Below are 27174 nucleotides of genomic sequence, written 5' to 3' on the forward strand. Positions count from 1 at the left end.
GGCTGGGGCTCAGCACAGACCCTGCACCCAGGCTGTCCTGGGATGTCTGTGGCACAGACATGGTGTCCCAGGACAAGTGACTCTTCCATGGACATGCGGTGGGGACATGGCTTCCCAGGGGGGCCCTGAGTGAGGGGGTCTTCCCAGGAGGAGAGGCCGGGTTTTACTCAAAGCTAGAGCTTCCCCAAAAGCCTGGGCAGGCACCAAGAGCAAAGGAAGGATGAATTTGGGGACCCTGGAGAAGGGGGTGCAAGGCTGGGTTTCCCCAGGGATGAGCCTTGGTGCGGGCCCAGGTGGTTTGGGGTGCGATGCTGCCCGCCCGGGGCCACCCATGAGCGGGGCTGAGCAAAGCACCCCGGATGGTGCACGGGCGCTTTGGCGGTGAGTCAGCACCCACCCTCCAGGCTGCCGAAACCAGGAGGAGACGAGATTGTATCGGCCTGATGGGGGGCTGGCGTGATCAAAGGGCCGGGAGAGGAGCTCAGGCTCCACACAATGGGGGGACACGATAGCCCTTATCTGCCGGCCCCGCTGAGGTGTGAAGGGCCCGGCCCTGGGGGCGAGGACTGATGAGAGTGGGTGGGCGCTGGGTGCTGCAGGGCTGGGTGGGGGCAGGCACAGCCAGGGGCTCCCACCCAACCCTTCTCTGGGGAAACCTCTCCTGGCAAACACTGAGAAGCAAGAAAATAAACTCTGGTTCTTGCTGGGTCTGGGAAAACCCTTGGGAAGGGCTTGGAGGCTACTCCAGCTGCAGGAGCAGGGCGGCTGCTCTCGCTATTCCCCGGGGAAGGTTTTGGGATGGGGGACCCACAGCATCCTCCCTCCCCGTCCCACCCTGCTCCCGAGAGGAGCGCTCCGAGCCGAGGGCCCCACAGTGGGGAGCCTGGCCCCACACCACACACTCGCATGGGTCTCAAACATGGTCGTTTAATAAAATCTCCTTTTAAAAGAACTACAATCCATACAACAACAAGGGGCGCAGGGAGAAGGGCAGCAGCCCACGGGTAAGGGAGCAGGGTGCGGGGAAAGGATCTGCGCAGTGACGGCCTCTGCCAGTGACCCCGCCGGGGACGTTCCCACACCACCACTGCTCACCGGCACAGGGCCCTGCCGCTGCTGCCTGCCCTGCCTGTGCCTGCCTGCACGTGCAATGGCTCCTGAGCGTGCAATGGCTCCCGTGTGTGCAAGAGGCCACCCGTGTGTAAGAGGTCACTGCCATGCAAGACACCGCCTGCATGCAACAGGTCACCCGTGGCCGTGACAGTCCATGCCAGGGTCTGGATATGAAGCCACGTCTGTGAAAAGCAACCCAAAACTCGTCCCAGGCATTACGCTGGAGGGGTGACGGCCAATGCACCAGGGAGGCTTTGGGGAACGGCACTGGGCTCTGAGCAAGGACTTGTCAGTGGGGGCTGGTGAGCCCGGACGCAGACACGGGCAGCGGAGGGGTGCAGGGGGTCTCTGGAGCCCAGGAGGTGCCCAGGATGGAGCAGCAGAGACTGTCCCCTGCCACGGGCTGGGCTCCACAGGGATGCTGCAAAGGGCATGGGCTCCGCGGGGCACAGAAGCAGCGCAGCAAAGCCACCATGCCTTGGCTACCCCTCCCGGCCTCCTGAGCCCCCACCAGTCTGGCTCCTTCCTCCCCCACAGCCACACGGGCTTAAGACCAAAACCCTGAGTCTTTTCTGAGCATTCACCCCATGGAGGCCTGGGGTGAGAGCCCAGCCGGCACCCAGGGCTGCCGTGAGGAAATCCTCCATCTCCGCCAGCACAGCCCGGCACAGGGTCCCAAGCCACCGGGACTGTCTGCACCCTGGGACCTCCGAGGACCAGCACTCCTAGAAGAGGATGGAGCTGGTGCAGGGGCCGGGGCAGAGCCTCTGCTCCCGGCTGGGCACTGCGCAGGGCAGCATCTGAAGGTGCACCCCAGGGAGTGATGCCAGCACCTGCCCAAGCCCGCTCCTGCTCCTGCCCTTGGCTCTGGGAGCAGGACCCTGCTGCCAGGGGCTGCCTGGGCTGGGGAGGAGGGGGCAGAGCAGGCACCAGAGCCTTTAGCAATGCCACCAGCTCCAGGGAAAGTCTCCATCCCTGGCAGAGGGGCTCTGGGCAGGCTGGCAGCCCTGATGCCTTCCCCTGCAGATACAAGAGTGCCCAACCCCTCTGGCCCCTCTCCTGCTCTCCGACCCCCTCTCCACAGCCCTTTCCCAGCTGCTGTTGCATCAGCCCAGCTGCAGCCGAGGCAGCAGCCCCCTCCTCAAAACCAAATGCAAAGAGACAGCGCTGCAGCCCCCCCAGTTTCTGTGCCAAGGCAGCGGCCGCCCCCCCCGCGGGGCTGGTGTGTCCCCGAGAGCAGTGAGCGAAGGGCAAGGCAGGGACGCGATCACAGCAGCAAAGAGGACAAGGACGCTGGAAACGGGGGCGATCCCCCCCTCCCATAGCTGTTAGTGGGTGTTTATTGGGCAGGCGTCGAACAGTCTGGCAGAGTGGGGTCCGCGCCCCTTTGCCTGGCTGCGGGTGCCCCTCCGGCGCGGCCGCCCCACCAGGCTTCGGCATTGGGCATACAGTCCGTAGCGAGCTCGGGCGGAGGAGAGGAAGGGTGTTACTGGTGCAACTTGGGGTTGGAGGGGTGTAAGGAGGAGTCGTCAAACAGCGGGTTCCTCACTTCCATTTCTCCGGTCTGCGGTGGCGGAGGGAGCAAGATGAGGGAAGGAAAAGGCAGGAGGTCAGAAACCAGCTGGGGTTGAGCCACGCTGTCCCAAGGGGTTTGAGTCTGAACCCCAGCCCAGCAGGGAGGAGGGAGGATGGGGGAGACCTCGTGGGCTGGTATGGGGTGACACACACTGGGTCCCTGCCATAACCCCTGGGAAGGAGCTGCCTCCCCACCAGGAGCGGCTGGGGATGCTGGGACGGGGTCATGGTGTGTAAAACCCACGGTCCTGGATGGGATGGGACCCCACAGCCTGGGTGGGGACTCCAGCACAGGACCCCACAGCCTGGCTGGGGACCCCTGGACGGGACCCCCAGCCTGGCTGGCAGGAATGGGGTTCCTTGCCCAGACTGCCTGCCTGCCATCAAGTGCCCTTTAATGGGCCTGTAAAGACCTAATGATGACCCTTAATCTGGGCCCTGATGGCCGGGCTCCGCAGCCATTACCATGTGAAAGGCTCCTTTTGGGTCTCTTTGTGCTCTTTGTACCCAGGGCTGTTAAGAGCTGCCCTTCCGCGGGGTCCCCTGCCAGCCAGGAAAGTCCCCCCTGGCTTTGAGGGGTCACAGGTCCCCCGTCCAGGCGCTGTGGAGGCACCAGGACGAGCTCCCCGGTCCCGGTGCCCAAGAGCCCGAGGTGACCACATCCCCTCCAGGACGAGCTCCCCGGTCCCGGTGCCCAAGAGCCCGAAGTGACCACATCCCTGGCACCGCAGGGACGGCAGGTTGGGTCTGTCAAGGGCTGCTCCGGCTCTCCCTTCCTGCGGCCACAGGGCAGCGCTCCCCAGGGAACAGCCCCGTGCCGGGGCACCCACACCAGGGCACTCGCTCCTGCCCACTGGAGAGCTCCAGTGGGACCTGGCCAAGGCACGCGGGGGAAGCAGAGGGGTTGGACCATCTCAGGGTTTGATGAAGGACGTGTTTAAAAGGCTCCTCGCAAGGAACTGCACATCCCAGGCATGTGTTGGATCCCACCCCACATGCACAGTCTCCCCCAGCCGCCCTGTGCCCGCCGTACCGGAGCCAGCCCGGGGCACTCGTACACGGTGAAGTCTCCATCCTCATTCTCCTCGTCAGATGATGCAGAGTCTGGCAGCTTGGGCTCCTCTTTATGCCTGGGGGGAGAGGATGCAGAGAAGTTGTGAAGCCCAGGGGGATGATTAACAGCACCCCAGTTAATGGCAGGGCATGGACCAGCAACTGGGTCTGCTGTCTGCTCCTGGGGCTGCTTACTTCTCCATGGAGAGCATCTGCTGCTTTTGGTGCTGGTAGTGGTACATCTGGGCGCTCTGAGCCAGTGTCTTGTCCCCGGGCTGCGGAGAGAGCAAGGACAGGTGTGGAGTCCAGGCTCCGGAGAGCCCCCAGCCCTGCTGGTGGGCGTCCCCCGTTGTGTTGGAAGCCCCTCAAGCAGAGCACACGCCTGGCCCCAGCGCCAAACACCCTGCAAGGAGGGACGCGGGCGCCTTACCGAGATCTTGTCATAGGGCAGGGGGCTGGCTGCTCGCTGTGCTGAGTAGTCCGCTTTCTGTGCCAGCCTGACCTCCTTCTGCAGCCTGCCAGGGGAGAGGGGAGCGGTTGGCAGGGGCCACTGGAGTGGATGACTCCATACGGGAGCCAGCGACCCCCGGGGGGGCTTAGCCCTCCCACCCACATCCCTGTTCCCTGCGATGGTACCCAGGTGGCACCCCCAGGCACAGCCACCTCCATCCCATGGGGCCTGGGCACGAGGCACCGATGTGCTGGGGGTGTCAGCACCCAGCGCCACAGCGATGCCCAAACAAGGTGCCACCCGCTCCCAGGAGCCTGTGCCTGGCACGAGGGTGTCCCACTGCTGTCCTCCAGCCCCGACTGGCAGACGCTGTACGTGCAGGGGGACTGGCAAGGACAGCTATTGCCTCTCCTCCAAACCCCCCCACACACCCGGGAGGCACAGGAACAAGCTCCCGTGGGCACAAGGACACTGAGGGACTGGCTGGCCCCAGCAGCCCCGGCTCACCTGCACCAGCAGACTGCAGCCACGATCAGCGCCGAGATCCCGGCCACTGTGCACACCACGATCAGCCCTGCAGAGGTGGAGGGGGACACAGAGGGACGGTGGGTGGCACAGTGCCACCAGCCCACGCTTCCCCAGCCAGGATGTGAAACCCCCTCCCCTGAGCCACCTGTCCCCAGGGTCTCACCGAGCACCATGTCGTCATTTGAAGGGATGGGGGATGCCTCCACCGGGTACTTCTGGACCGCGGCGGTGGTAGAGGTGGGGCGGGTGGTGGCTGCCTCACTGCCGGTGGGACCCCTGAGAAGCCCCTCTCTCAGCACACTGGCCACACGCTGTCTGCTGCCGGCAGGGACCAGGGTGGCTGCGGGAGAAGGTAGAGCTATGAGCAGAGCAGCGCCTGGGCAGCTCTGGAGGGCAAACCAGCCTGGGGTGCAGGGTCTGGCTGCTGCGGGGTCCCTGGCACCGCTGCAGAGAGCGGTGGGAGCTGGGGAGCAGGCACTTACTCCTGGGCTTGCCATCCCGCAGCGGCTGGGGGCGAGGAGCCTCTTGCCTGGCCAGCACATCTGCCAGAAAATCGATTTCTTCCTCCAAGCTGGGAACGGATGTCCGCCCTGCGCCGGGAGAGAGCGAGTGTGAGACCAACACCCCGGGACGCGGCCACGCACCCAGCCCCAGGGCCGGACCCAGCATGCCCCCGAGAAGGGGCTCACGTCCCAGCATGAGCAAACGCGGGTGGTTTGGAGTCCAAGCCCACTCGGATGCAGCCCTCCGGCACGCCAGCGGTCCCAAAGCCGAGACCTGGGATCTGCACGTGTCCTCACCGCTTTTGGGATGCTTCTCACCCCACAACTGTTGGAGGTTGCAAGAGCAACAGTGGCCGCAGCCGCCCCCGTGCCAGAGCCAGTGGGTCCTGCAGAGTCCCGTAGGAGCAGGCAGGCTGCCAGCGCCTGCTGCTCAGGACCTGCCCGGTGTCCCTGCACCTGGGGCCACACAATGGCCCTGAGCAAGGAGGGACACAAGCTGGACCAGGAGAGACACCCCACAGCGGCCCCGCTGCTGCGGGGTGCGAGGGGCAGCTGTGGCAAGGCGAAGGCAGGCAGGGGACACCTGAACGCTGGTTTTTCACCCTAAATTGTCCTGTACGGCCCAGGGGGCTGGAGCCACCCCAGAGCAGGGCTCATCCGGGGCTGTCCAGGAGCTGGTGAGAACCCTCGCTCCAGCTGGGGGGCCGGTTTCTGCCCAGTGCCTGGCAGGATGCGGCCCCTTTGGGGAGGGAGTTGGGGTGCCCCGTCCAGCGAGGACCGTCACGTATCCCCAGGGGCTGGCTGGGCGTTTCATGGGTGGCTGCCCCAGCTCGTGCCCTAGCACGGTGCATGCCGGGGACCCACAAAGGGCTGGGTGCCCCTGCGGCGCGGGGCACAGGCAGGACCCCCACCCTGGCCTGGGGGTGCCCACCCACGGGGTGACTGCGCGGAGCAGGAGTGGAGCTGCTGTCCTCAGGCTCGCTGAGCAGAGTCAAGCTCTGACGCTCACCACTCTGCTTTTAACAGGATTAAACTCAACTTTAAAGGCAGGAGCAGTCCCCGTCCCCATCCCTGCTCCCTCTGCCCTGGCACTGCCATATCCAGGCTGTCCGCAGCGGGAAGCCCTGGAGGGTAAATCAAGACATACAAAGGCAAGGCGGTACCGGCAGCTCGGTTCCCGGATAATTCAAGGTTATAACAATTAGAGCTCCTCTGGAATCTGTCCTCGCTCCCAGTGTTTGGAAATAAACCCCCATTCCCTCTGGAGCTGGGCACAAAGGCCACTCAGCTGCCCTGTGACTCAGAGCCACACAAGCCAAAAACCAGTTTAAAAGGGGGACACTCTTGGTTTAAACAAGTGCACAAAGAGCCAATGGCCCCATGTCCCCCGTGCCCCCTGGCTCCTCAAACCACTCCCCAGCCTCCCATGCTTGGCAGGAGCCAGAGCACCCCACGAGTCCCCGGTTTCCCCAGCTCTTTGCACCCTGTTATTTCCACCCCCAAAGCGATTTGCAAAGCAGCACCATGGCCACGCGGTGCCAGGTTTGGGGCTGTGCCACCAGCGCTGTGCCCGACGGGCAAGTGCCACGGTGCCAAGGTGCCGGCATGGGGCCAGGCTATCCCAATGGGCAGGGGACCTGGCATGGGACTGAGTGTGACAGCCCTATGCCCTGTGGGGACAGCCCTGTGCCCAGGAGGGGACAGCCTGGTGCCTCATGGGGACAGTTCTGTACCCGGGATGGGGACATCCTGGTGCCTGGGATGGGGACAGCCTGGCTCCAGCTCCCCACTGCGCTCAGGGAAAGGCCTGTCCCCACTCCCACGGGACAGCCCTGCCCGTGCCCATGTCTGTCACTGTCAGGCCTGGGGCTGCACTGGTGCTGCCACCAACGGGGCGCACGGTCCAGCCGGGCACTGACACCCCTTGGCCTTGGGCTGATGCAGCTGCATCAGCCAACGCTTCAGGAGGATGAATGTGACATGGCTGGAAAAGGAAAAAAAAGCTGGAAAACCAGCAAGAGCAGCTCCCAGGTCACTCTGAGCCTCCCGCTGTGCGAAGCAGCACGAGCAAAACCAAGGCAGCTGTGCCGCTGGTGGTTTCCAGCGTTGCCGACAGTGCCTGGGCCGTGCTGCTCACCTGCATTAACCAGCTTTATCGCCAAGTTCCCTTTCAGCAGCTCAAAATCCCCGCACCCCTGTTTTGTTCGGCAGCTGAGATTTCCCCCCGTGATGCCACGTTTGCCACCCTGCAACATTTGCAGGGCAGAAGCAGCCTGGCACCGACGGCCGGTTCCTCCGGGCACCGCAGGTGGATGAAACACTGCGGTGACACGCTGGCCCAGGGCTGCTCCCAGGGGACAGGGCTGACCCCCTATTCCTGCCTGGCTGCCCCAGGCCCTGGCTCCTGCTGCAAGAGGAGCAGAGATGGGGGGGCTCCCAGAGGTCCCCCCAGCCCTGCTGCCGCAAGTTGGGCACGCTGGGCAGGCACAGGGTGCAAGCAAGGTATGCACAGGGCACGGAGGGTGCACACAGGGTACGCACAAGGCATGCACAGGGGGCACGCAGGGCTTGCACAGGGCACGCAGGGTGCACGCAGGGCTTGCAGAGGGCACGGGTGCCCTCTCATGGTAGGTCCCACCACCTGCCTGCAAGCAGGGAGGGCATGGCGAGGCTGGCACACAGCATCCCAGCCCAGCTGCTCTCCCTGCCCTGCCCCTCCTTGGGGCTTTCCCCTCCCCAGGGTCTCCAGGGCTCAACCCTGGGACGCCCACGGGGGTCTTGCCAGTTACCGTGATGGGTTTGGGGACAGCAGGGAGCAAGAAGGGACACGTGTGGCTTCTGCCCCGGGCGGAGGAAACCTGATGTTGACAGTCTCCACAGGAGGGCACAAAATTCCTACAAATCCACTTCTTTCTATAGTCCTGCCCCAGGACGGCTGATGCCCTCCTGGCTGCTGGCAGCACAGCAAGCAGGGAGAGGGGAACCCCCAGGTCCACAAGCCAGGACCCCCTTTTCCCCCTCCTCCCCAAGCGCTTCCCGCAGCCTGGTGGGGCTCAGCCCTGGCTCCGTGCTGGTGGAGTCAAACGGGAGCAGGGATGGGATTCACCAACCCAAACCGCATCCTGCAAACCCATCGCGGCATGTTCAAATGGCACGCAGCACCGTGGTGCTGGCAGCGTTTCGGGGGCTCAGACCCCCAGGCAGGCAGCGCCAGTGAGGTGCAGGCAGCCAGCTGCCCGCCCAGCCGAAGCGGCTGCGGGATGCACCGCGTCATGGGATCCCGCGCATCCCATCTCACCTCTGTGCTGGTGCTGCGCCGGGTACGCCGAGACACCCACACACGCTGTCACCAATGGCAGGAACACGCCGCTCACGTGCATGGCCCTCCCGAGACCCCAAAATGCCACTTTTCACCCCAAAAAGCTGCTCTCGGTGCCTCTCTGCCTGCACGGGTACACTGGAGGAGAGGAGCTCCGGCTGCTGCCCACACTCCTGCCAGGAGCCGCAACCAATCACGGGGACGGCGCGACGGCAAGCACAGCGGCAGCTGGGATCCTGGGATCGGCGTCACCAGCAGTCGCTGCATAGGGCAGCCCCTTTAAAGGGTTAGGCATCCTTGAGCCGCGGCACCCCTCCCCAAATGCAACTATCGCAGCCCGTCTGCATCCTTGCAAGCTCCCCTGGTTGCACCAGGCAGCTGGGTGCTGCTGCCAGACCAAGGTCCAGGCAGGATGCAAAAGCACCCGTGGAAAAAATCGGTGCCTCCCTGCCAAAAGGAGCTGGGCATCCTCAGGATGCTACCGCTCCCCTGCATGCTAAAATACAGGATTTGGGAGGGGATCCCCTTTTTTTCCCCCTGTACCCACACTTTTGCTGCCAGAAGGTGGTGGCATTGCTTTAGACAACAGGACGGGGCTGGGAGAGACCCTGGGATGGTCTCCATCCTCCCGGCATCCTCGCAGCATCCTCTCAGATGCTACTGCAGTCCCGCATCTCCCTGACAAAGCCGGGAGAGGATGCTACCACGGTCCCAGAGGAGCCGTGTGAGGATGCTACCACAGTCCCACACCTCTCTGCTGAAGCCGGGTGAGGATGCTACGGCGGTCCCACATCTCTCTCTGCTGAAGCCGGGTGAGGATGCTACCGTGGCCACATCTCCCTGCCGAAGCCGGCATGGAATGGGGTTGCTATGGAGATGCCGGCGCATGTGCAGCCCTTCCGAGACGGGAATTTGCTCCCAAGACTTCACATTAAAAAATAAACCACAAACAACTGTTAAAGCCATTCAGTATCCGTGAATGTGGAGCCCATGGCAGGGGACATCTGCCCATTGGACCCCCGCTCGCTGCCAAACGCCAAGTCTGGACCCCATCCCCGTGCCATCCCCTCTCTCATTCCCCCCAGCCATCGCTCCCATTTCAGCGCAGCCCAGCCCCAAGAACCCAAGGGCTGCGCAAAGCCAGGGCCCCGCTTTGGGATCTCCCCTCTGATTTAAGGGGTGATCCTCCTGCCAGGAGGCTGATGGCACGAAGGGCACGATGATCTCTGCCGTGCCCCATGTGCCCACCCGCTGCAAAGCACGGGCTGAGCTGCGGGCCAAGGGCAGCTCTGGCTGCACCTTGGCGGGACCCCGAACGTCCCCAAGACACGGGAACAGAACACAAAGTAACCGCCCCAAAACCCAGAGGATCCTCCCGTGCAGGCAGCAGCTCGGGTGCGGGGGGAGCTGCCTCTCTGGGTCCTGCCACGGCCCAGCAAGCCCATGCTTGTCCTCCCTGCCCGCACCGCCCGGCGTGGGATGAGCCACCCTGTGTGTTTTTGGGAGCTCCCCAGGCCTTGGGGTGGGGGCGAGGGCCTGTGGGGGGGGCGGTCGCTGCTGTGCCAGCAGGGATGCTGCCTGGCAAGTACCAGCTCAGCCCCACGCCAGGTCTGGGCGATGCTGCGGGGTGCCCACGGGCTGCAGGAGGGACTGTAGGCTCTGCCTGCCATGGAAAAACCAACCCCCCCTTAGCAAGAGGGTTTTGGGGAGCGAAAAGCAGAGAAGGGCGGGCTGGAGGAAGATGCTGATGTATTTTGCAGCAGGCACGGAGGTGGTTCAGAGGCGCTCGAGAGCCCCCACCCCGCACCAGGCAGGCCCCTGACGTGCGAGGGCACAGCCGGGCCCCAGCTCCTTCCCCACGCACAGAGGCTGCTCCACTTTAGTTAAAGCAAAAATAATTGGGCGGAGCCGTAATTACAGTCTTAATTCGCCCGCTGGTTGAATCTGCAAGAAAAACCACAAGGGGGGGGCACAGAAACAGCTCTGCCTACAGCTTTCCAAGCCACATGAACAATTGAGGGTCACCCTAAAAAATGCCTGTGCCTGCCCCCAGCACTGGCTGCGCACCCTCCATGCACCGCAGCAGCGGGTGGGAGAGCCCCATGCAGGGTGGCACCCAGGGTGGCACGGGTGGCATGGTCACCCTGCTGCTCCCAGGGGATGCTCTGCCCGTCTCTCCCACTGGCACAGTGCAGCCACCCAGGCTGCCACAGCCCCACGGCTCCCTCAGGGGGAGTAACACCCGGTGCAGCCCTCGGTGCCCTCCTGCGCAGCTGGGCCAGGCTCCTACCTGGCGCTGCCCACCTCAACCCTCCCTGTGTGGATGCCGGGCATCACCGGAGGAGGAGGCGGCAGCTCCAACGTCTCAAACCGATGGGAACCAGGTATTGAAATCCCAAACACTGGCATGGCTCAGCCCTGGGACAGGTGAGGCCGCGGGCACCCATTTGCCTTGGCCATGGGGTCTGCACAAGCCACGGCTCCGTGCAGCAAAAGCCGCTACCCTGCTCCTGCAAAGCCTGGGGCTCTGTGCGGCCACGTCCTCTCCTGCAAAAAGCTCCCACGCCAGAGCACCCCGGCAGCCACCCAGGCCCCCTCCTGTCCCGGGACTCCGGCACCCCTGGGTGCTGGCCGGGCCAGGCGGCACACGAGGTCTCTGGCGTGGCTGCGGGAGGATGCACAAGGAGCGGGGTCAGGTCCGTGCGCTCCCTGCCAGCCCCAAAACCACCCCACAACTGCAGCGAGCTGGGGTTTGGGGGGAGAGGGAGCAGAGCTGCCATCCCCACGGGGGTACGGCTGCCACAGAGAGGAGGAGCCAGAGGACGGGGAGCAGAGGTGCTGCTGGGGCAGGGGGCTGCTCCGAGGCATGGGAGCTGCAGAGGTGCGAGGCAGGTTTGCAGGCAGGTTTGCAGGCAGGGCAGGGCAGGGGGTTGCAGAAGGGGTTGCTGCAGGGTGGGTGCACCTACCACTGGGTGAGAGCTGCTTCTGGACGCATTGCCCATGGTTGTCCTCCTGGAAGGGGGCCAGGCAGGGGCCGCAGGTGCCCGACCCTGGCGGGCAGAACTCCCGGCGCTGCAGGGCACAGTCCAGGCTCCGGGGACACGAAGCTGCTGCGGGGACAGGAGAAAACAGGTCAGGAGAAGGAGAGGGGTCAAACGCTCCCCCGGGTCTGTGGCCGCTTGGCAGGGGGCCCAGCCGCCCTGAGCAGCGCCTGCTGCAGTTAACGGGTGCGGATGAGCTTCACCAGAGCTGCCCCTCGGCCCCCCTTTGCCTTTGCAAAGCCATTACCGACTGCAGTTACGTAGGCTCTAATGACCTGCGAGTTGGCCTCAATGATCCTTATGGGTCCCTTCCAACTCGAGATATTCCATGATTTTATGACCTGCGCAAGGCTGTTTGCTGCCTGCAGGGAAGAGCGGGCAGCACCCATCCTCCTGCATGGGACCCTGAGCCCCAGAGTGCCACCGTCCCCTGGGATGCCCCAAGCCCCAGGGTGCCACAATTCCACAGGACGCCACGAGCCTCAGAGCGTCACCGTCCTGCGGGGACGCCCCAAGCCCCAGGGTGCTGCAGGACACCCTGAGTCCCGCAGAGCTGGCAGCAACGAGGGTCTCCAGCACCCGCCTGCACCACGCAGGCAGTGGCCGAGCAGGCTGGCAGCTGAAATCCAACCAACACAAACCGATGCTCGTGTGGTAGCTGTCAAACAAAAAGACCCCCAAACCAACCCTGCTCAAAGTCTCAGCACGGCTGTGGCAGGTCACCACAGGCAGCAGCAGCTTCAGTTTCCATCCCTGTGACATTGCGACAGGGGAAAACAGAGGGACCCAGCTCTCCCCGGTGACACACCAGGGCCCAAACCTCCTCATGGCTTTACAAGGCATCTCGTTTCCATGTCAGACCTGGGGACCTCTCCGGTACTTGGGGACAGGCACAAGCTCCCATGCTCCGACCTCGTTTGGACCCAACATGCTCGTGATGCTGTGGCAGCCTGCCATGGCCAGGAGCAGCCCCGGTCCTCCCCCAGCCCGGCCCAAGCCAGTGGGACCTCCTGGGGGGACACAAAGTCTCTGGGTCCTATGCAAAGCCGAGTCCTGAGGCTGGGTGATGGTGGCAAACTGCGTGCGGAGATGGAGAAAGGAACCGTGACCAGCTGGGACAGTGACACGCAGGGCCAGCGCACAGGTCTCACTTGCGGCGTGGGGCTGTGGGGACACTCTGAGGTCCCAGCTTCAGCAACGGCAGCAGGAGCCACTGCTGGAGACGGTGACACTGCTGGCATTGCCACGGCACGAGCACAGACGTCCCCCCGTCACGAGCTGGTGGCAGTGCGGAGCCGGTACCGCTCAGTACGCCCGTGTCCTGGGCTGGGCACAGCTGGATGGGGGGGGCACAGCATACAGCTGCCCTAGCCCTGCTCTTCACCTTGCCACCAGGCAGCAGCAGGCAGGACAGCGCTGCCACGGGGCCCTCACCGGGAGCAGGGCCAGGCCTGGCCGCCCCCGGCCCGGCGATGAGTCACGGCAGGAGCCACCTCCCAGCACCGTCCCACGCTCCCTGAGCCATCCCCGTCAGCCCTTGCCACCCACGCCGACAGGGTGGGCAAAGCGCCCGCCATCTGCCTGTCCTGTGCCTTGGTGGATGGCAGCACCAGGGACAGCCCCGGCGCTGCACAGCACCCAGCACGGTGAGAAGGGGCACCCCAACTTTGGGGGCTTTCCCGAGCATCCCCATCCCTGCAGCACACCGGGAGCGAGGGGGGCAGCCGCTGGCATGCCCAGGCATGGCACGGTGGAGAGTGCAAAGATAGAGCTGCCAGGACATGAAGCTCCAGGGCCACTGTGGCAGCTCTGCTCCCCTAGCAAGGGCACAGGTGCCAAGCGGGATGCCACCCCAAAGCAATACATGCGGGATGCCGAGCAGGATGCCACCCACAACAAATCCCCCTTTGCACGGCCCTATTTCATCATTAAACTGCTCACCGGCGGGTGCGACCGCTACCAATGGCCCCCAGCCTGCACCCAGATCCCTCCCCAGTGCACCCCATGGGGCATCGCATTCATCACCCTCCGGGTGACGCTGCCAAAGAAGGGCAGAGCTGCCTTTGCTGCAGTGGTTTCTCTTGCGGGCAGGGTTTTCTTGGCAGCTGCAGTTAGGGCAGCAGTTCGGGTTGGCTGAACCCCGTGCTGGGTACAGCAGCCTGGAGAGGATTCGCTTGGGGCGGGCGGCAGAGAACCCTGTGCCCACAGGAGCCAGGTTTGCTCCCTGGGGATGGTGTGGGGCTTGGCCAGGCGGTTGGGGGAGAATTAATGCTTAATGGGAAAATAATCAGGTGTTTAAGCACAGAAATTGGACTTAGCCGCCTGCTTCGCCTGCCCCGGGCTCGCTCTCAAGGCCGCTTGGGTTATAAATCACAAACCAGCCAAAACACGTGGCTGCTGAGGGGCAGGAGGAGGTTTTGGCACTGCACAGCCCCAGGGGCAGGGACACGCCACATCCCTGTGGGGCACTGGGAGACACACTGGAGACCCCCACCGGTGCCATGGACTCGTGGAAACACGTCCCCCCAACACAGGTGCTGCTGAAAGCTGTTCACTGGTGGGAGGAAGCCACCCTGGCATGAGTCACCCGGCACTTGCGGCCACCCAGCACCATGAGACCCTGGCGGGACCCTCGGAGCCACCTCGGAGCCAGCTGAGGGCAGCGGGAGGGCTGGGGGGGGGCAGCCTCAAGCCAGTGCCCAGCAACCAGTTAAATAAACCCCAGCCTGGAATATATAAAACGTCGTTATCTCTGTTTGAGGAACGAGCTGTGCTTGCCCAGCTGTCACAGGCTGGGATTAGGAGCGAGACAGGCGGGCATGATCTAATTAAGCTCTCCATGTGTAATCAATCAGTGGTTAGTGAGCAGGTATCGCTGTGTGGGCACCCTGCAGGGTAAGGGGTCCCACGGGGGCTTTGCCACTCTCTGAGCCCACCCCAAAGTCCAGTAGCTGTTCCCCGGCTGGACTGGTGAGAATGGGCACCTCCATGCCAGGCCGGGTGCCAGGGACTGAGCACCCCCCGTGCTGGCACTCAGGAGCCATGGGGGCATCTTTGACTGCCGTCACCCTGGGGGGCTGCCACCCCCTCCACCCTCCCTCGCTGGCCCTCTTTTCTACAGCCCTGCACACCCACACGTGCCCAGGGTGGCCGGTGCCACCCTGCCCAGTGCTCCAGCGGGCAGGCGGTGGGGTCCAGCTCCCGTTTCAGGGTGTACCTGACCCTCCCCATCACCCCTCGGCTTCCCCAGCCCCAGCACAGCGCTCTGGCCGTGTGTCCCCCATCCTGCACACCCACCCCAAGGTGGGTGCCGGGGCTGGCACAGCACGTGGGTCCCGTTTCCACCCTGGCAGTGGCCGTGCCACGGCCATGCCGCCCACCTGCACCAGTGCCAGCTTGCAGGCTGCAGACCCCGAGTCTTGTCTCTGCTCCCATGGGACTGCTGTCGAGTCTGGGATAATTTGCAATTCCCCCCACCCCAGCCATGCCCCCGGTTGGCATCAGTGCGGCCCAGCGTGGCCGGCCCTGCTGGCTGCTGGGGCAGGAGGGACGGCCTGGCCATGGGTGGGACGGGGAGGAGGGACCCAGGCTGGTCCCGGGGGACGGGGACACGGCAGGGCAGCGCGGACCCACCTGCAGGATGGTGTAAACTAGCTGTAAGGCGAAGCAAGAGGAGCATGCAATAACATGGAGTCCAAAACCAGCGCTGGCCACCGCACAGCCGGGACGCTGCCGCCCAGACATGCCAGGAGGGTCTGGAGGAGGGGGCTGCTCCATCCAACCGCTGTCACCACGGCTGCCACGGTGCAAACCTCCCGTGCAGGTGGGCAGCGAGCCCAGCCCAGCACAACCAGAGGGAACCCATGAAACCAGGCTTGGGCTGGGACAAGCCGCCGGTGCTGGAGAAGGCAGGGTGGCTCCCTGCAGGCAGAAATGCAGGCAGGAGCTGAGCCTAAGGCCAGTGGGTGAGCGGGACACCGTGCAGCTGGCACGGAAAGACAAACAGCAGGGGAGCGTGAGCCGGGGACGCGTGGGAGCGGGAACAGCTCCGTGCACAGGAGGAAACACTGGCGTGCGAGCTCTGAGGTGTGCACACACACGCACACCCCCCCGGACGGGTTACCTGGCTGGGAAAGCTCAGCACAACAGCCCCAGCCCCGAGGACCCACCCCGTGGAGAGCTGTGCCAGGCACCCAGGGCAGGCCCCGAGATGAGCAGAGCGCCTGCAACAGGGGTGCCCGCTGTGCCCCTCTGAATGCCGTAGGGTCCGGCAGCGTCTCGCCATGGCCAGGCACGGCACAGAGCTGCTGGCAGTCACGGCCCTGCGTGAAGCGGTTTTTCAACACTCGTGCCAAAACATACAGGTGAAAAAAACCCACAATAACACCAGGGAGGATGTTCGGGTGGCTGGGAAGGCAGGAACTGCCCCCGCTGTGTCATTGACGCAGATAGAGAGATAAAAGTTAACGTAAGAGGTTAATTAATTAGCGCTGAGCGCTGGTCTGAGTGCTTATGCTCCGTGCACTGGCAACGCCAACACCCAGCCTCCCGGCTGATGGGGCCCTGGTGCCCGTGGCATGAGCTGGCAGAGCCCATTGGGCATCAGCTGCGGCGGACGAGCGGGCACGGAGCTCACGCCTGCCCGCCGGGAGCAGCCTGCCCCGAGGCCACGGGGGTCCGGCCCCGCATGGCAGCAAGGGCACGGGGCCACGCCAGGTGTGTGGGCGATATTGGGGTGCCCGGGGAACAGGGGTGCTGGTCTCCACCCCCACGTCGAGCCCCCGCACGCTGGCGCACGGCGGCAGCCGGAGGTATGACTATGGCCGAGGGCACGGCAGATCACCAGCAGCGGCGGCAGTCCGGGCCCCACAGCGCCGGGGTGTCTGCCAGCTCCGCTCCAAGGTCACTCCTCCTCCTCCTCCGGCCAGGTGACGCGGGAGCTGCCTGCAGCCTGCCTGCAGCCTGCCTGCCCTCCCAGTGCTTCCGCTGCGAGCTGGCACCATCTGGGGCTCTCCTCCCGGCTCTGCAAATTGCTCCTGGCTCTGAAGGGCTGGAGCCAGCCCTGGGCAGGCGGGCAGGCGTCCTGCCCCACACCACCCCCCCGCCCCCAAGGTCTCGCTTCCCTCTGCCCTACAGCCTCCCCGGGGCAGATGCTCAGCAGCAGGCAGGAGCAGGGCGGGCTGAGACACCCGAAAGCCCCAGCCCCACTCCCCCCGTGCCCAGGGACACAGCCCCCGGGTGAGCTGGGTGGTCACCGCCTCAACTGCCAGCGGCCACAATAATACAGCTAAAGCCAGGCTGGATGCTGGGGTCACCCAGGTGGGTGCTCCAGCCCTGGCACCGCTGCACACACCGACCACGGGTGGCACCACATGGAACCAACACCATGCCAGCGGCCCTGAGCCCTGCCGGGCTCCCCGACCCGGCTGCATCCCCCCTGCCCTGCTGCTTCTTGCACATGAAAGGAGGCGGAGGGGAGCCGGGCTCCAGGCATGGCCATACCCCCAGGAATGATCTCCCCTCCCCGGGCACAGCCGCTGGCATCACAGTCCCGGCCAGCGAGGCTCTGCCACTGCTCCGGCAGCCCCTGTGGGAGCCCTGCCGCTGCCTGCGGCCACTCACGTCACTGCCGTGCTCCTGCCCCCGAAAATGCAGCAGATGGAGACCCCTCCCGCGCAGCAGAGCGGGGCTCTCCGCAAATGCTGACCCAGTCACGCTGCTCCTGGGGAAGGAGGACATGGCACCCCCCGCCACCCCCTGCTGCAGCAGCACCGGCGCATGCCGGCCCACTGGCGAGCACTTTGTAGCTGAAAGTGCTTGTTTGCTTTTTGCTTCGGCAGGTTTGTCCACGCAAAGGCCACGTGCCACCGGGCTTCCCGTCCCTGCGGCCACCTGGGGCTTCCAGCTTTTCTGGTTCAGCCGGGCGGGCACCGGGGTCTGGCCCAGCTGATAAAGCACGCTGGCAGGGACGGTCCCAAAGCGGCTTATGTCAGTGCCAGCAGCCCTGTGCCGCAGGCTGGGGACAGGGGTGTCCCTGCAGGCTGGGGGGCAGGGGTGTCCCTGCAGGCTGGGGGACAGGGGTGCCCCCTCAGCATCCCCCCTGCCTGCCCAGCAAACACCTCGGCTGCACCATGCTCCCGCTGAGGGGACTGTCTTGCCGGCAGCATCCCCACCCAGGAACGACGGAAAATGCCACCACAGGCAGTCACCCAGCTGAAATGCCACTGCTGGCTGCTTTGGAGCCACCAGCCCCGGCAGGCGCCGCGGGGAGGGCTGCCCGCACCGGGGCCCCAGTGTACAGGCACTGCAGGCAGCGCAGGGTGCGCCCAGTGCCGGGAAGAGACGGAGCGAGCGCGGGGAGGGCTGGGGTCTGAGGAGGCAGCGGGGCTGCGTGGCAGAGGAGACGGGAGCCACGCCAAGGGCAGCTGCCTGCTGCAGCCCTGAGGCCATCACGATGGGCTCCCAGAGCCTTGTTCCCCTTCAGGTTCAATGCCAAGGAGGAAATGGAGGGCCAGGCTTCCCCAGAGGTGGGGGGATGCCAAACCCTTGGCAACCCCAACACTTCACCTCCCCAACTGCCAGTGTTACCCCAGAGCCCGTCCCTGCTTTAGAGCAGACCCTGTCTACAAGCACCCCAAAATCTCAAGCTGCTCCTGCGCCTCGGGGCTGGGGGAAGGGGGAGCACCAGGCAGCCTCCCCCTGCCAGGCCGAGGGAGCAGGATTTCGTGTCCTTGCTACTCAAACCCCTTAACTAGCCAGAAAAATCCCTGTTCCCCACCCTGGGGGAACCCGCCTGGCACAAGAGGGAAGAGGAGCTGGGCGTTGCGGGAAGGGGAGATGGCACCCAGATGGATGGAAACAGCTCCGGCAAACCGCAGCTCCAGACCCCGGCAGGGACCAGGCAGAGCCGGGAGGCAGCAGAGGATGCGGCCCCCTTGCCTGTGGCACACGGGATGGTGGCCACCACGTGCCCCAGGGGACAAGGGACCACCGTCACCCTGCAGAGCCCCGTGCGTCTCTTGCAGGAGCCAGTCACCAAGCCAACGTCACACCTCGCCCCATCCCACAGCCCCACGGGGGGGCACCGAGCTGAGCAAGACCCCCCCGGTCCCCCACCTTCCCTGGGCACTGCTGGCTCTGGCTCACTGTCCCCTTCCAGCTGCTCATGGGCAGCTCCAGCCCTGTAGAGGCTGTGCCGCCGCGGGAGGGTGACACACTGCATCCCCCGCCGTGCCGGGGTGGCCCTGCAGCGCCAGGCTGTCTCCAGCCCCAAGAGCTTTGCGTCAGGCATTCAGGAATAGAAGAAATGGTTTAAAAAAAAAAAAAAAAGAAAAAGGAAAACCAGATGCCATAGGCCATTTCCCCAGTGCTGCCCACCCAAACCTGCCTGCTCTGCATCGCCAGCCCCGGCTCAGCTGGGTATGCGCCCACCTGCAGTGGGGACCCCAGGCTGTCCCCAATGCCACCCCATGCCAAAAAGCACCTTGCTGTTCTTCGCAGCTTGAACCACCCACTTTCAGTCTTGTTTATCAGGTTTTGCTCAAGCAAATACCAACGGGCTTCGAACCTGCCCAGAGCTCACCCGGGCTGGGGCAGGGGCAGGGGCTGGGTTTTTTTAAATTCCGCTTTTACTGGCTGGGCTCCGAGGTTTGGCACAGCGCGACGGGCGAAACAGCCAGTGGTCAGGGCCAAGGTGCAGAGCGCCGCTGCAAGCGGGTTAGCGGGGCCAGCATGGGCACGCCGGGTACACAGCATGGCGGATCTACTGGCGAGGGGGACCCCTCCTCGCATCCCCACGGTGCTCTGGGACACCCCAATCGGCAGCGCGGCACGGTGCCGGACCCTCGCTGTGCCAGCATCGCAGGGGATGGGCAGCCCTGGCACCACTGCTGTGCCCGCACCGGGGCAGCACCGGGGCGGGCTGTGCCCTGCGGTGCAGGCGGTTTTACAGCTCTGCTCCGAGCACGGACCCACCTGACCACCTGAAGCCCTGAGCAGCCTCGAGCGAAGGGCTCGGGTCCACCTCTCTCTCCTCCTGGCAATGGCCGGGCACCGACCGATCAGCAAGACAGCACCCACAGAGCCCCGTCTGCCAGGGCACCCGCCTGCCCGGTGAGCCGCAGCAGAGCAGAGCCATGGCCACCAGCGAGCTCCTCCTGCAGACCCATTACCGCCAGCAGGGAGGTGAGAGACGTGAGCCCACCTCACCCAGCCAAGCACCCAAGGAGCTGCCAGGCCAAGGGCTGGCACGGCCGCACCGGCACAGCTCAGCCATCTGCGAGCAGCCGTGCACTCCCGCGTGCTCCCACTGCTGGGCTGGAAATAAAACCCCGGAGCGGCAGCTCCCCAGCGAAGCACCGCTGCGCCCACTGGGGCCAGATGCTCTTTGGCAAAGCCAAAGCCCTCCCACGCCTCGCTGCCGTCCCACGCTGCCGGGAGACATTTTGCAGCCTTTGGTAAAGATGCACCAGCACGAATTTGCTGATTAAACACTCTCGGGCAGCTCGGAGGCAGCGGCAGCACAGGTGGCTTCACTCGGGGTGGGGAGTCCGTCTGTCCTGCCCCCTACCATCTGACCTGCGCCCGGCACCAGCCTCGGCACTCCCACCAGCTGGTCACCCTGAAATGGGGGTTTGGGGACACGGCCACTTCTCAGCAGGTCCCAGGGGCTATAGGGGCCGATGCTTCTGGCTTTCCAATGGCTCGTGAGCGGGGACCCCCGGCGGGCAGCCCGCATCCCGCAGACATGCAAGGCAAGAGGTAGGTGGAAAAGCAGGGGCCACATCACCCCACCCTGCCCGGGCTGCGCCCACGGCTGCGCCCACACTGACTCAGCCGCCACCAACGATAAAGACCTGCAGGACATCGTGTCCTGCTGGGGCTGGATTTTATCCCCTGCGGCTCAGGGAAACCTTCTCCTTTCCAGCCAGGAAGCCAAGAATTACGGCCGCAGGATGGGTCACATTACTGGCAGCTTACCGGGGCCACCCCCTCTCCCGGCTTAGCGAGCGGCTGGGAAATAATCCCCGACAGATGCAAGACGATGAGCTCCCCGAGGCAGAGCCGCTCCTCCCGCACGCAAGAGCCATGGGCTCCCCAGGAGCACTCCTCTGCAGACCCCCAGCCGAGCCCAGGCAGCACCCATGGGTGCTATGGGTGCACAGCAAGAGCGGCGCCTTCCCCACCTTTTGCCCTCTACCTCTATCACCATCTCCTTTCTACAGGAAAGGAACAAGGGCCAGGAGCCTGGGGGACCCCTGTGCCATGACGAGCCAGGGTCCCTGCCAGCACGCCAGCTGACATGTCACCTCTCGTGTCACCCACCTGAAGCGATGGTCCCCCCCCACCAAAGAGCAAACCTCCCTCCCGCAAAGGCTTTGCCCCGCTCCATCCATGCAGGAGGGACCCCAGCAACACGCCACTGGGTGCACTGGTTAGGGCGGGCAGCTGCCAGACCGCAGTGCTCCGGTGCTCCGGGATGGGAAGAGGCAGGGACCGGGACTTGCTCCGGCTGCGCTTCCTTCCTCCAATTCAAAGTGCACTCCAGACACTTAACGGTCAGGTTCTTCCCGTTGCAATTATCATTAGCTCATGAAGCGGCTAATTACAGGCCTGCTGCCGCCATTCGGTGCTCTAGTCACCCCCACGGCAGCAGCGGTCGGTAAAGCCCAGACAGGGGAGGGAGATACCCCAGCACTGGCAGCAGCGCTGGGGCCGTGCCCCAGGGTTTTGGGGGGCAGCCAGCCTGGGGCAGCCACTGCACCCATCGGGGACCAGACCCAGAGCTCCCCATGGGGGTGAAGCAGGAGGGCACCGTGTTTAAGGGATGGGACCGATGGCAGCTCCTGTCCCCGGCGCCCAGGGACCCAGCACTTGCACCCGTCACCCCTCCTGTCCCTGACACCCCCATCACCCCATAACCTCTCCTATCCACAACAACCCCATCACCCCTCTTGTCCCCAGCACCCCCCATCAACCTTCCTGTTCCCAGTGCCCCCACCATCCCATCACCCCTGCTATACCCAGTGGCCCCATATCCCTCCTGTCCCCAGCACACCGGTCACCCCGTGACCCCTCCTGTCCCCATTGTCCCTGCTACCCTGTCACCCCTCCTATCCCCAACATCCCCATCACCCCTCTACTCCCCAGCCCCATCAACCTCCCTGTCCCCAGTGCCCCATCACGCTGCCACCCCTCCTGTCCCCAGCGCCCACTCGTAAGCGCGCGGCAGAGCCAAGCCGATTACCTCCCTTAATACCCCCACGGCCCAGAAGAGACGTTTCAGGCAAACACCCTGGCCTCGTCTTCCCCTTCGCACTGCGGGAAGGGCGCAGGCGCCCCTGGGGAGCGAGGGGTCCCTGGGGAGGGGGGCGGCTCTGCGGGGCCATGGCATCCCCAGGGAGCCCCCTCCGGGCAGCGCAGCCCTGCGGTTAGGCCAGGGTCCCACCCCAGACCCTCGAGACCACCTGCAGACCCCAAACTCGCACTCGGAGCTGCCAGGGAAATTGAGGATCCCTGCACAATGTAACTGCAGCATCTCCCAGGCTCCGGGACCACAGTCTTCCCACCCCAAGCTCCAGCTCTCCCTGCGCTGGCACCCACAGGGTGGGCACACACGGGTTTGCGGGTCCCCAGCAAGCTGCAGCAAAAGGAGAGGAGGGACTTTCACCACGTCTCTTCCATAAAACTCAAACTCTTTCTTGATGCTGACTGCATCGGGAATGAGGATCACTGAGATCAGGGGCCTCTTTCCATCCATTCCCCCTCCCCACGCCTACAGATAGCACCCTGCCCAGGTCCCTGGCACAGGTACCAACCCGCGGAGCCCCGTAGATGCCCATGCACCACATCCCCAGCTCCCCCCACACCTTGCCTACCCACCAGGGCTCATTTCTCACGGTGGGAGCCAGCGGAGCAAATGTAGCCCCAGAGAACGAGGGGGAACGTTATCTCCAAGAATAAAGTCACATAGAAAATCCAATTTGGGAGCAACGTGCAGCTCCCGGGGGAGCGATGCCCCAGCTGCCACGCAGGGAACACTTGGTCTGCACCAGCATGGCAGAGGACCCCCCGACGTGCAGCCATGGGGGGCTCGAAGGGACGGGGTGGCTGCACGCCGCTGAGCGGGACCATTGCCCACCGCTACCAGGGGGACGCAGATGACCTTCTCTGTGTCTCAAGCAAAAGCTGGGGCTGGAAATATCCGCTTTCTGCAGACCGACCCGTCCGATGTCGGGGGGCTCAGAGATCACCCCCTGCTCACCCACCGGGCAGAGCCCTGGGAAGCTCGGCAGGGCAGCCAGTCCGTTGCACCAGGCTCCGCTGCGATCCTCCCAAGAGGGGCTTGGAGCTGCCCCATGGCAGAATGACGGTCCCTGGGGACAGCCCGCTGCGCCCGACCCCGCCACGGCTCCCTCCCCAGCGCTGTAATTCCAAAGCAGGCAAATTAAAAGCCAAGAGATGGACAATCCCACCACAGGCTGAGCCGTGAGGACTTCATAGGGGATGGCTCCTGCCTTGCCAAGCCCAGCTCTGGACCTCAAGAAGTCCCTGCCCCACCGCAGAGCTGGGGCAGCCGCTGTCGGCACCAGCATCTCTGCTCCCACCCGCATCCCTGAGCAGCACGAGGAAGAAAGGCAGCGAGGAGCCGGCAGTTCACACGTGGCCAAATGGGTCACTTGGACTAGAAAGGACCACTTGTTTTTTGCTGAACAGCTTCTCCGGGTGTTTCTGATGCAAAGTGCTGGCTGCAGCAGTGGGGCCGGGGTTTTCAGGGTTATTAAAAAAAAGAGGTTCTCGCCTGTCATCCCATTTGGAAAATCTTTTTTTGTTTATAATAATAATAGATGAAATTTGGCAACCAAATTACTCGAGAAGAGGTGAGAAGTCTGACTCTCACTAATGCTCCAGGAAATGCAGCCAGAAAATAGGTGAGGAAGCGTTTCTGCCTGAAGCTGGGTGTGCTGGATAGAGACACGTGGGGAAAAAATACAACTAAGGAGCACCAACCAAAACTAAACCACCGGCTGCACCACCTCCAAAGCCTTCCTCCAGTTCAGATCAAGCCCTCGGCAAGGTACGGATGTCACCGTGCCATGTGCTGTTGCGTCCCAGGAGATGGCATCTATTGCAGGGGCCTCTGGATTGCAGCACTGGCAGATGAAGGTGGGGAGGAGGAGATGCCAGCCCCCGTTTGAAGAAGCTTTGCTGAAGCTGCAGAGGCAGGAGGATGCGGGTATGGTGGTCCAGGACCTTCTCCCCTGGCTCTCTCCTCGCCAGGAGCCAGCTTCAGCAGCACGCCCTGGAGCAGGAGCTGCCCTTGGCCCTGCCACCTCCACCTTGCAGCCGTCCCCAGAGAAAGCCGAGCTCTGCCCCATCTGCCCAGAAGGGAAATTATAAAACGGGAAGAAACAGCCAACGTTTCCCCTGCCCCGCCGTGCTCAGCGAGGAAGGCTGCGGGGACAGGACAGTGACTCCTTTCCCAGCCCAGCCATCCCAGGGATGCTCCTCCAGGCACCCCAGCCCAGAGCTCCCCACCGCCACACGCAGCACAGACCCAACCTCCCGGCAGTGGGATGCTGCCGTCGGCATTTCCAGGCAGTACGATGACGTGATTGGAAACGGCGCAAAGAAACCATCCCCAGCCTTCGCTTGGGGGAAAGAGGTTGAGCCGTCCATCCCAACCTCACCTCTGCCGAGAGCGTGTGACAACCCAGCCGCTGGAGCAGGCTGCTGCCGGTGGAGCCAGGCCCGTCGCACTTGCCTTGTCTCTGGCAGCCCCCGGGGCTGGGAAGGGAGGGGAAAGGAAGGGGAAATTCTGCTACCTCCCCCCCCCGCGACAGCCCACAGGCACAGCTGCCCCGAGCAGCCCCTTGAGGGGTCCCTCCCCAGCAGCACTGCCAGGCCAGCTTATCCCGCCCCAACCCCTTAAATTCGGAGGCGGCGGAGGTTATGCTGGATCACCGGCGGCTGCATCAGAGCCCAGATCTCCTTCCTCCCAGCGCAGCCTGTGTCACCGGTACCCCCACCCGGGCCACCCTGGCCTCAACACATGGGAAGAGGGAGAGCGCAGGAGCATCCCCACCTCCGCCTCCAGTCCCCCAGCACGGAAAGACCCGGATGTTTCAAACCGCTGGGAGGTTTAAAAGAAACCTGCACCTTCTCACCCTCCCATAGAGCAGGCAGGAGTGCAGCGAGGCCGCACCGTCCTCGGCTGACGGCAGGCTGCCTGCCCGGCATCCGCCCCTCCGGTGAGCCGGAGCAGGGAGAATAATATTGGATCTGCAAACAATGCTGGGAGCGAGGAGGCGCTCCCCAGCTCCTGCGGCCAGCGAGGTGGAAAGCACCTGCCCGAGACACGCCGCCCCCCAGGCAGGGACACCGCACCGCCCTGCCGGTGCGACCAGCCGGCGCGGGCAGAGGCAGGCAGCCCCCAGATTTCCCCGCAGGCAGCAATGCTTGGGGCGGTTGGGGTTTTTGGAGGGGTGGTGTTTATGCCCATCACGGCCCCGTGCACCCTGGCAGCGGGCACAGGGCAAGGGGCCACGGCGCATGTCCAGGGCCAGACCCGCCGGGAGGGGAAATGCACTAACCTAGACCCCAAAACTAAAAAAAAAGAAACAAACCCAAACCCTAAACCCCCAAAACAACCCTTAAGAAAACAGAAAGAAGGCCGAAGGCGGTGCTGCTAGGAGGGAAACGAAAGCCACGCATTTTTTCTGCCCCGGGAGAGAGGAGAAACGCCTCCGTCACCGATTCAGCCCCGCGGCGCGACGATGCTGCTGCTGCTGCGCCCCTCGAGGGAGCGACTCCGGGCGGGCGAGCAAACAGGGCGCTCCGGGCCTGGCCAGCCCTCACGCTGCCCGGCCTGACACAGCCTCCCGACGGCTCCCTGGGATGGCTCGGTCACCACAGCAGCTTTATTTGTTTGTTTTGGGGGTTTGTTGGGTTTTTTTTTAATTTTTTCCCCCCAAGAAAGGTGCTTCACGAGCATCACAGCATAGGGCCGCTCCCACAAGCCCACGCTCTCTCCCCGCTCCAGGATCAGGCCCCATATCCACGGGTTCCTCCTGCCACCCCAAACCGCTCCCGGGGACCAGCCCTGTGCCGCTGCCACCCGCTGCCAGGGCCCTGCCTGCAGCAGCAGGCAGGAGGGTCATGGCGCTGCCCGTCCCCGGGGAGCGCTGCGGGGCCTGGCTGGGAGCCGGGTGGGGTGGGAGCCTGTGGGGCTGCGTGGGGGGGAGCCCACGGGCCGTTTCCCACCTCGCTTTCAGGCCATGCGGATGCACGGACCAGGTTGCTGAGCGGCCCCTAACCCACGGCAGCTTCCCGGATCCCCCGAACGCTGGGGGGGGGCACGGGAGCCGCGGTGCGGGAAGGGACCCGCTGCCCCCTCCCAGGGGGCTGAGAACCTGAACACCCATGGATGCTGAGCCCTCCTGGGGTGGGGATGGGGGGGGCAACCGCACCGGGTTCGCCGTGGGAGGGGCCACGCGGGTCCCCTGGGAAGGGGACACGAGCATCCGCGGTCCTCCGCGAGGGAGGGAGGACACACAGACACCGGGGGGGACACGGACACGGGGGAGGGGTGGTTACGGGGGGCACACGGGTGGACACGGAGACGCACTCACCGGCACGGGCGAGGCGCAGGCGGCAGGCCCCGAGGGCGGCGAGCAGCAGCAGCAGCGCTCCGCGGCGGGCGGCAGCGCCCCGGGCCGCCACCATCGTCCACCGACGCGGGCGGGCGTGGGGGCCGCGGCGGCTGCGGGCGGGAGCGGTGGGGCGGGGCCTGGCGGTGGGGGCGGGGCCCACCCCCGGACCCACGCCCCGCGAGTGGGCCACGCCCCCCAGGCCCCACCCCGCTGAGCCCCGCCCCTCCTGCAGCATCGCGGCTGGACCGCTGGAGCCCCCGTCCCTGCCAGCATCCCCGCAGCGGTCCCCCATCATCTCAGCCCACCTCCCCACGCACACCCCCGTGGGCTTGGAGCGGGGAAGTCCCTCAGAGGGGGCAGGTGGGTGATGTCCACGTCCCCGCTGATGGCCAAATTGCGGGGCGGGGGGCTGTGCGCTGGGACCCCAGGTCCCTTTGTAGGCATCAAGGCCGTCAGCAAGGCCACCTAAACCGGGCTTATCCCGCCCCTCAAACCACCCTCCTTTAAACACGAGTGTTTTCCAAAACGCTGGTGTGGGACAGCCGCTTTGAGCGTTCATTAGCTTGGTGGTGTCACTATTTTGCGTGGTGGTGTCTCTGCATGCCAGGTGGGACAGATAACATCAAATCTTGTAACCAGAAATGCAACCTGCGTGCACAGAGGTGAGGAGCACAGGGCAGCAGAGGTGCTGTTTCTGCCCAACTCCAGGAGCAGAGGGCAGGGGATGCTCGTGGATGTTGGGACCCAGTTACTGCTCCAGTCCCTCAGGAGTGGCGTGAACTGGGGACGAGGGGCTGGGAAATCCCGCATGGGGGTCAGGTTGCTGCTGGGACAATGCCCGGGCTGATGGCCGGAGGCACCATGTCCCTGCCTGCCAGGCTGCTGCGGCACCTGACCGCGAGCGCTGAGTTTGTCAGACCTCAGCTGCAGCCGCCGGCCT

General features: G+C 64.7%; 1 protein-coding gene across 1 annotated transcript; it reads right to left on the reverse strand.

Moving 5' to 3' along the window:
* Positions 1 to 911: 911 nt before the first annotated feature.
* Positions 912 to 26324, reverse strand: NPDC1 (neural proliferation, differentiation and control 1). Its single transcript, XM_075170153.1, is given in 9 exon segments — positions 912 to 2677; positions 3722 to 3818; positions 3937 to 4052; positions 4055 to 4256; positions 4700 to 4766; positions 4884 to 5060; positions 5203 to 5310; positions 11509 to 11652; positions 26214 to 26324. Coding segments are annotated over 9 exon segments (1083 nt in total). The 5' UTR covers positions 26308 to 26324; the 3' UTR covers positions 912 to 2599.
* Between the last annotated feature and the right edge of the window lie 850 nt (positions 26325 to 27174).

The sequence above is a fragment of the Calonectris borealis genome, chromosome 21 (genome assembly GCF_964195595.1).
Source record: "Calonectris borealis chromosome 21, bCalBor7.hap1.2, whole genome shotgun sequence".
In the NCBI taxonomy this organism is placed as follows: Eukaryota; Metazoa; Chordata; class Aves; order Procellariiformes; family Procellariidae; genus Calonectris; species Calonectris borealis.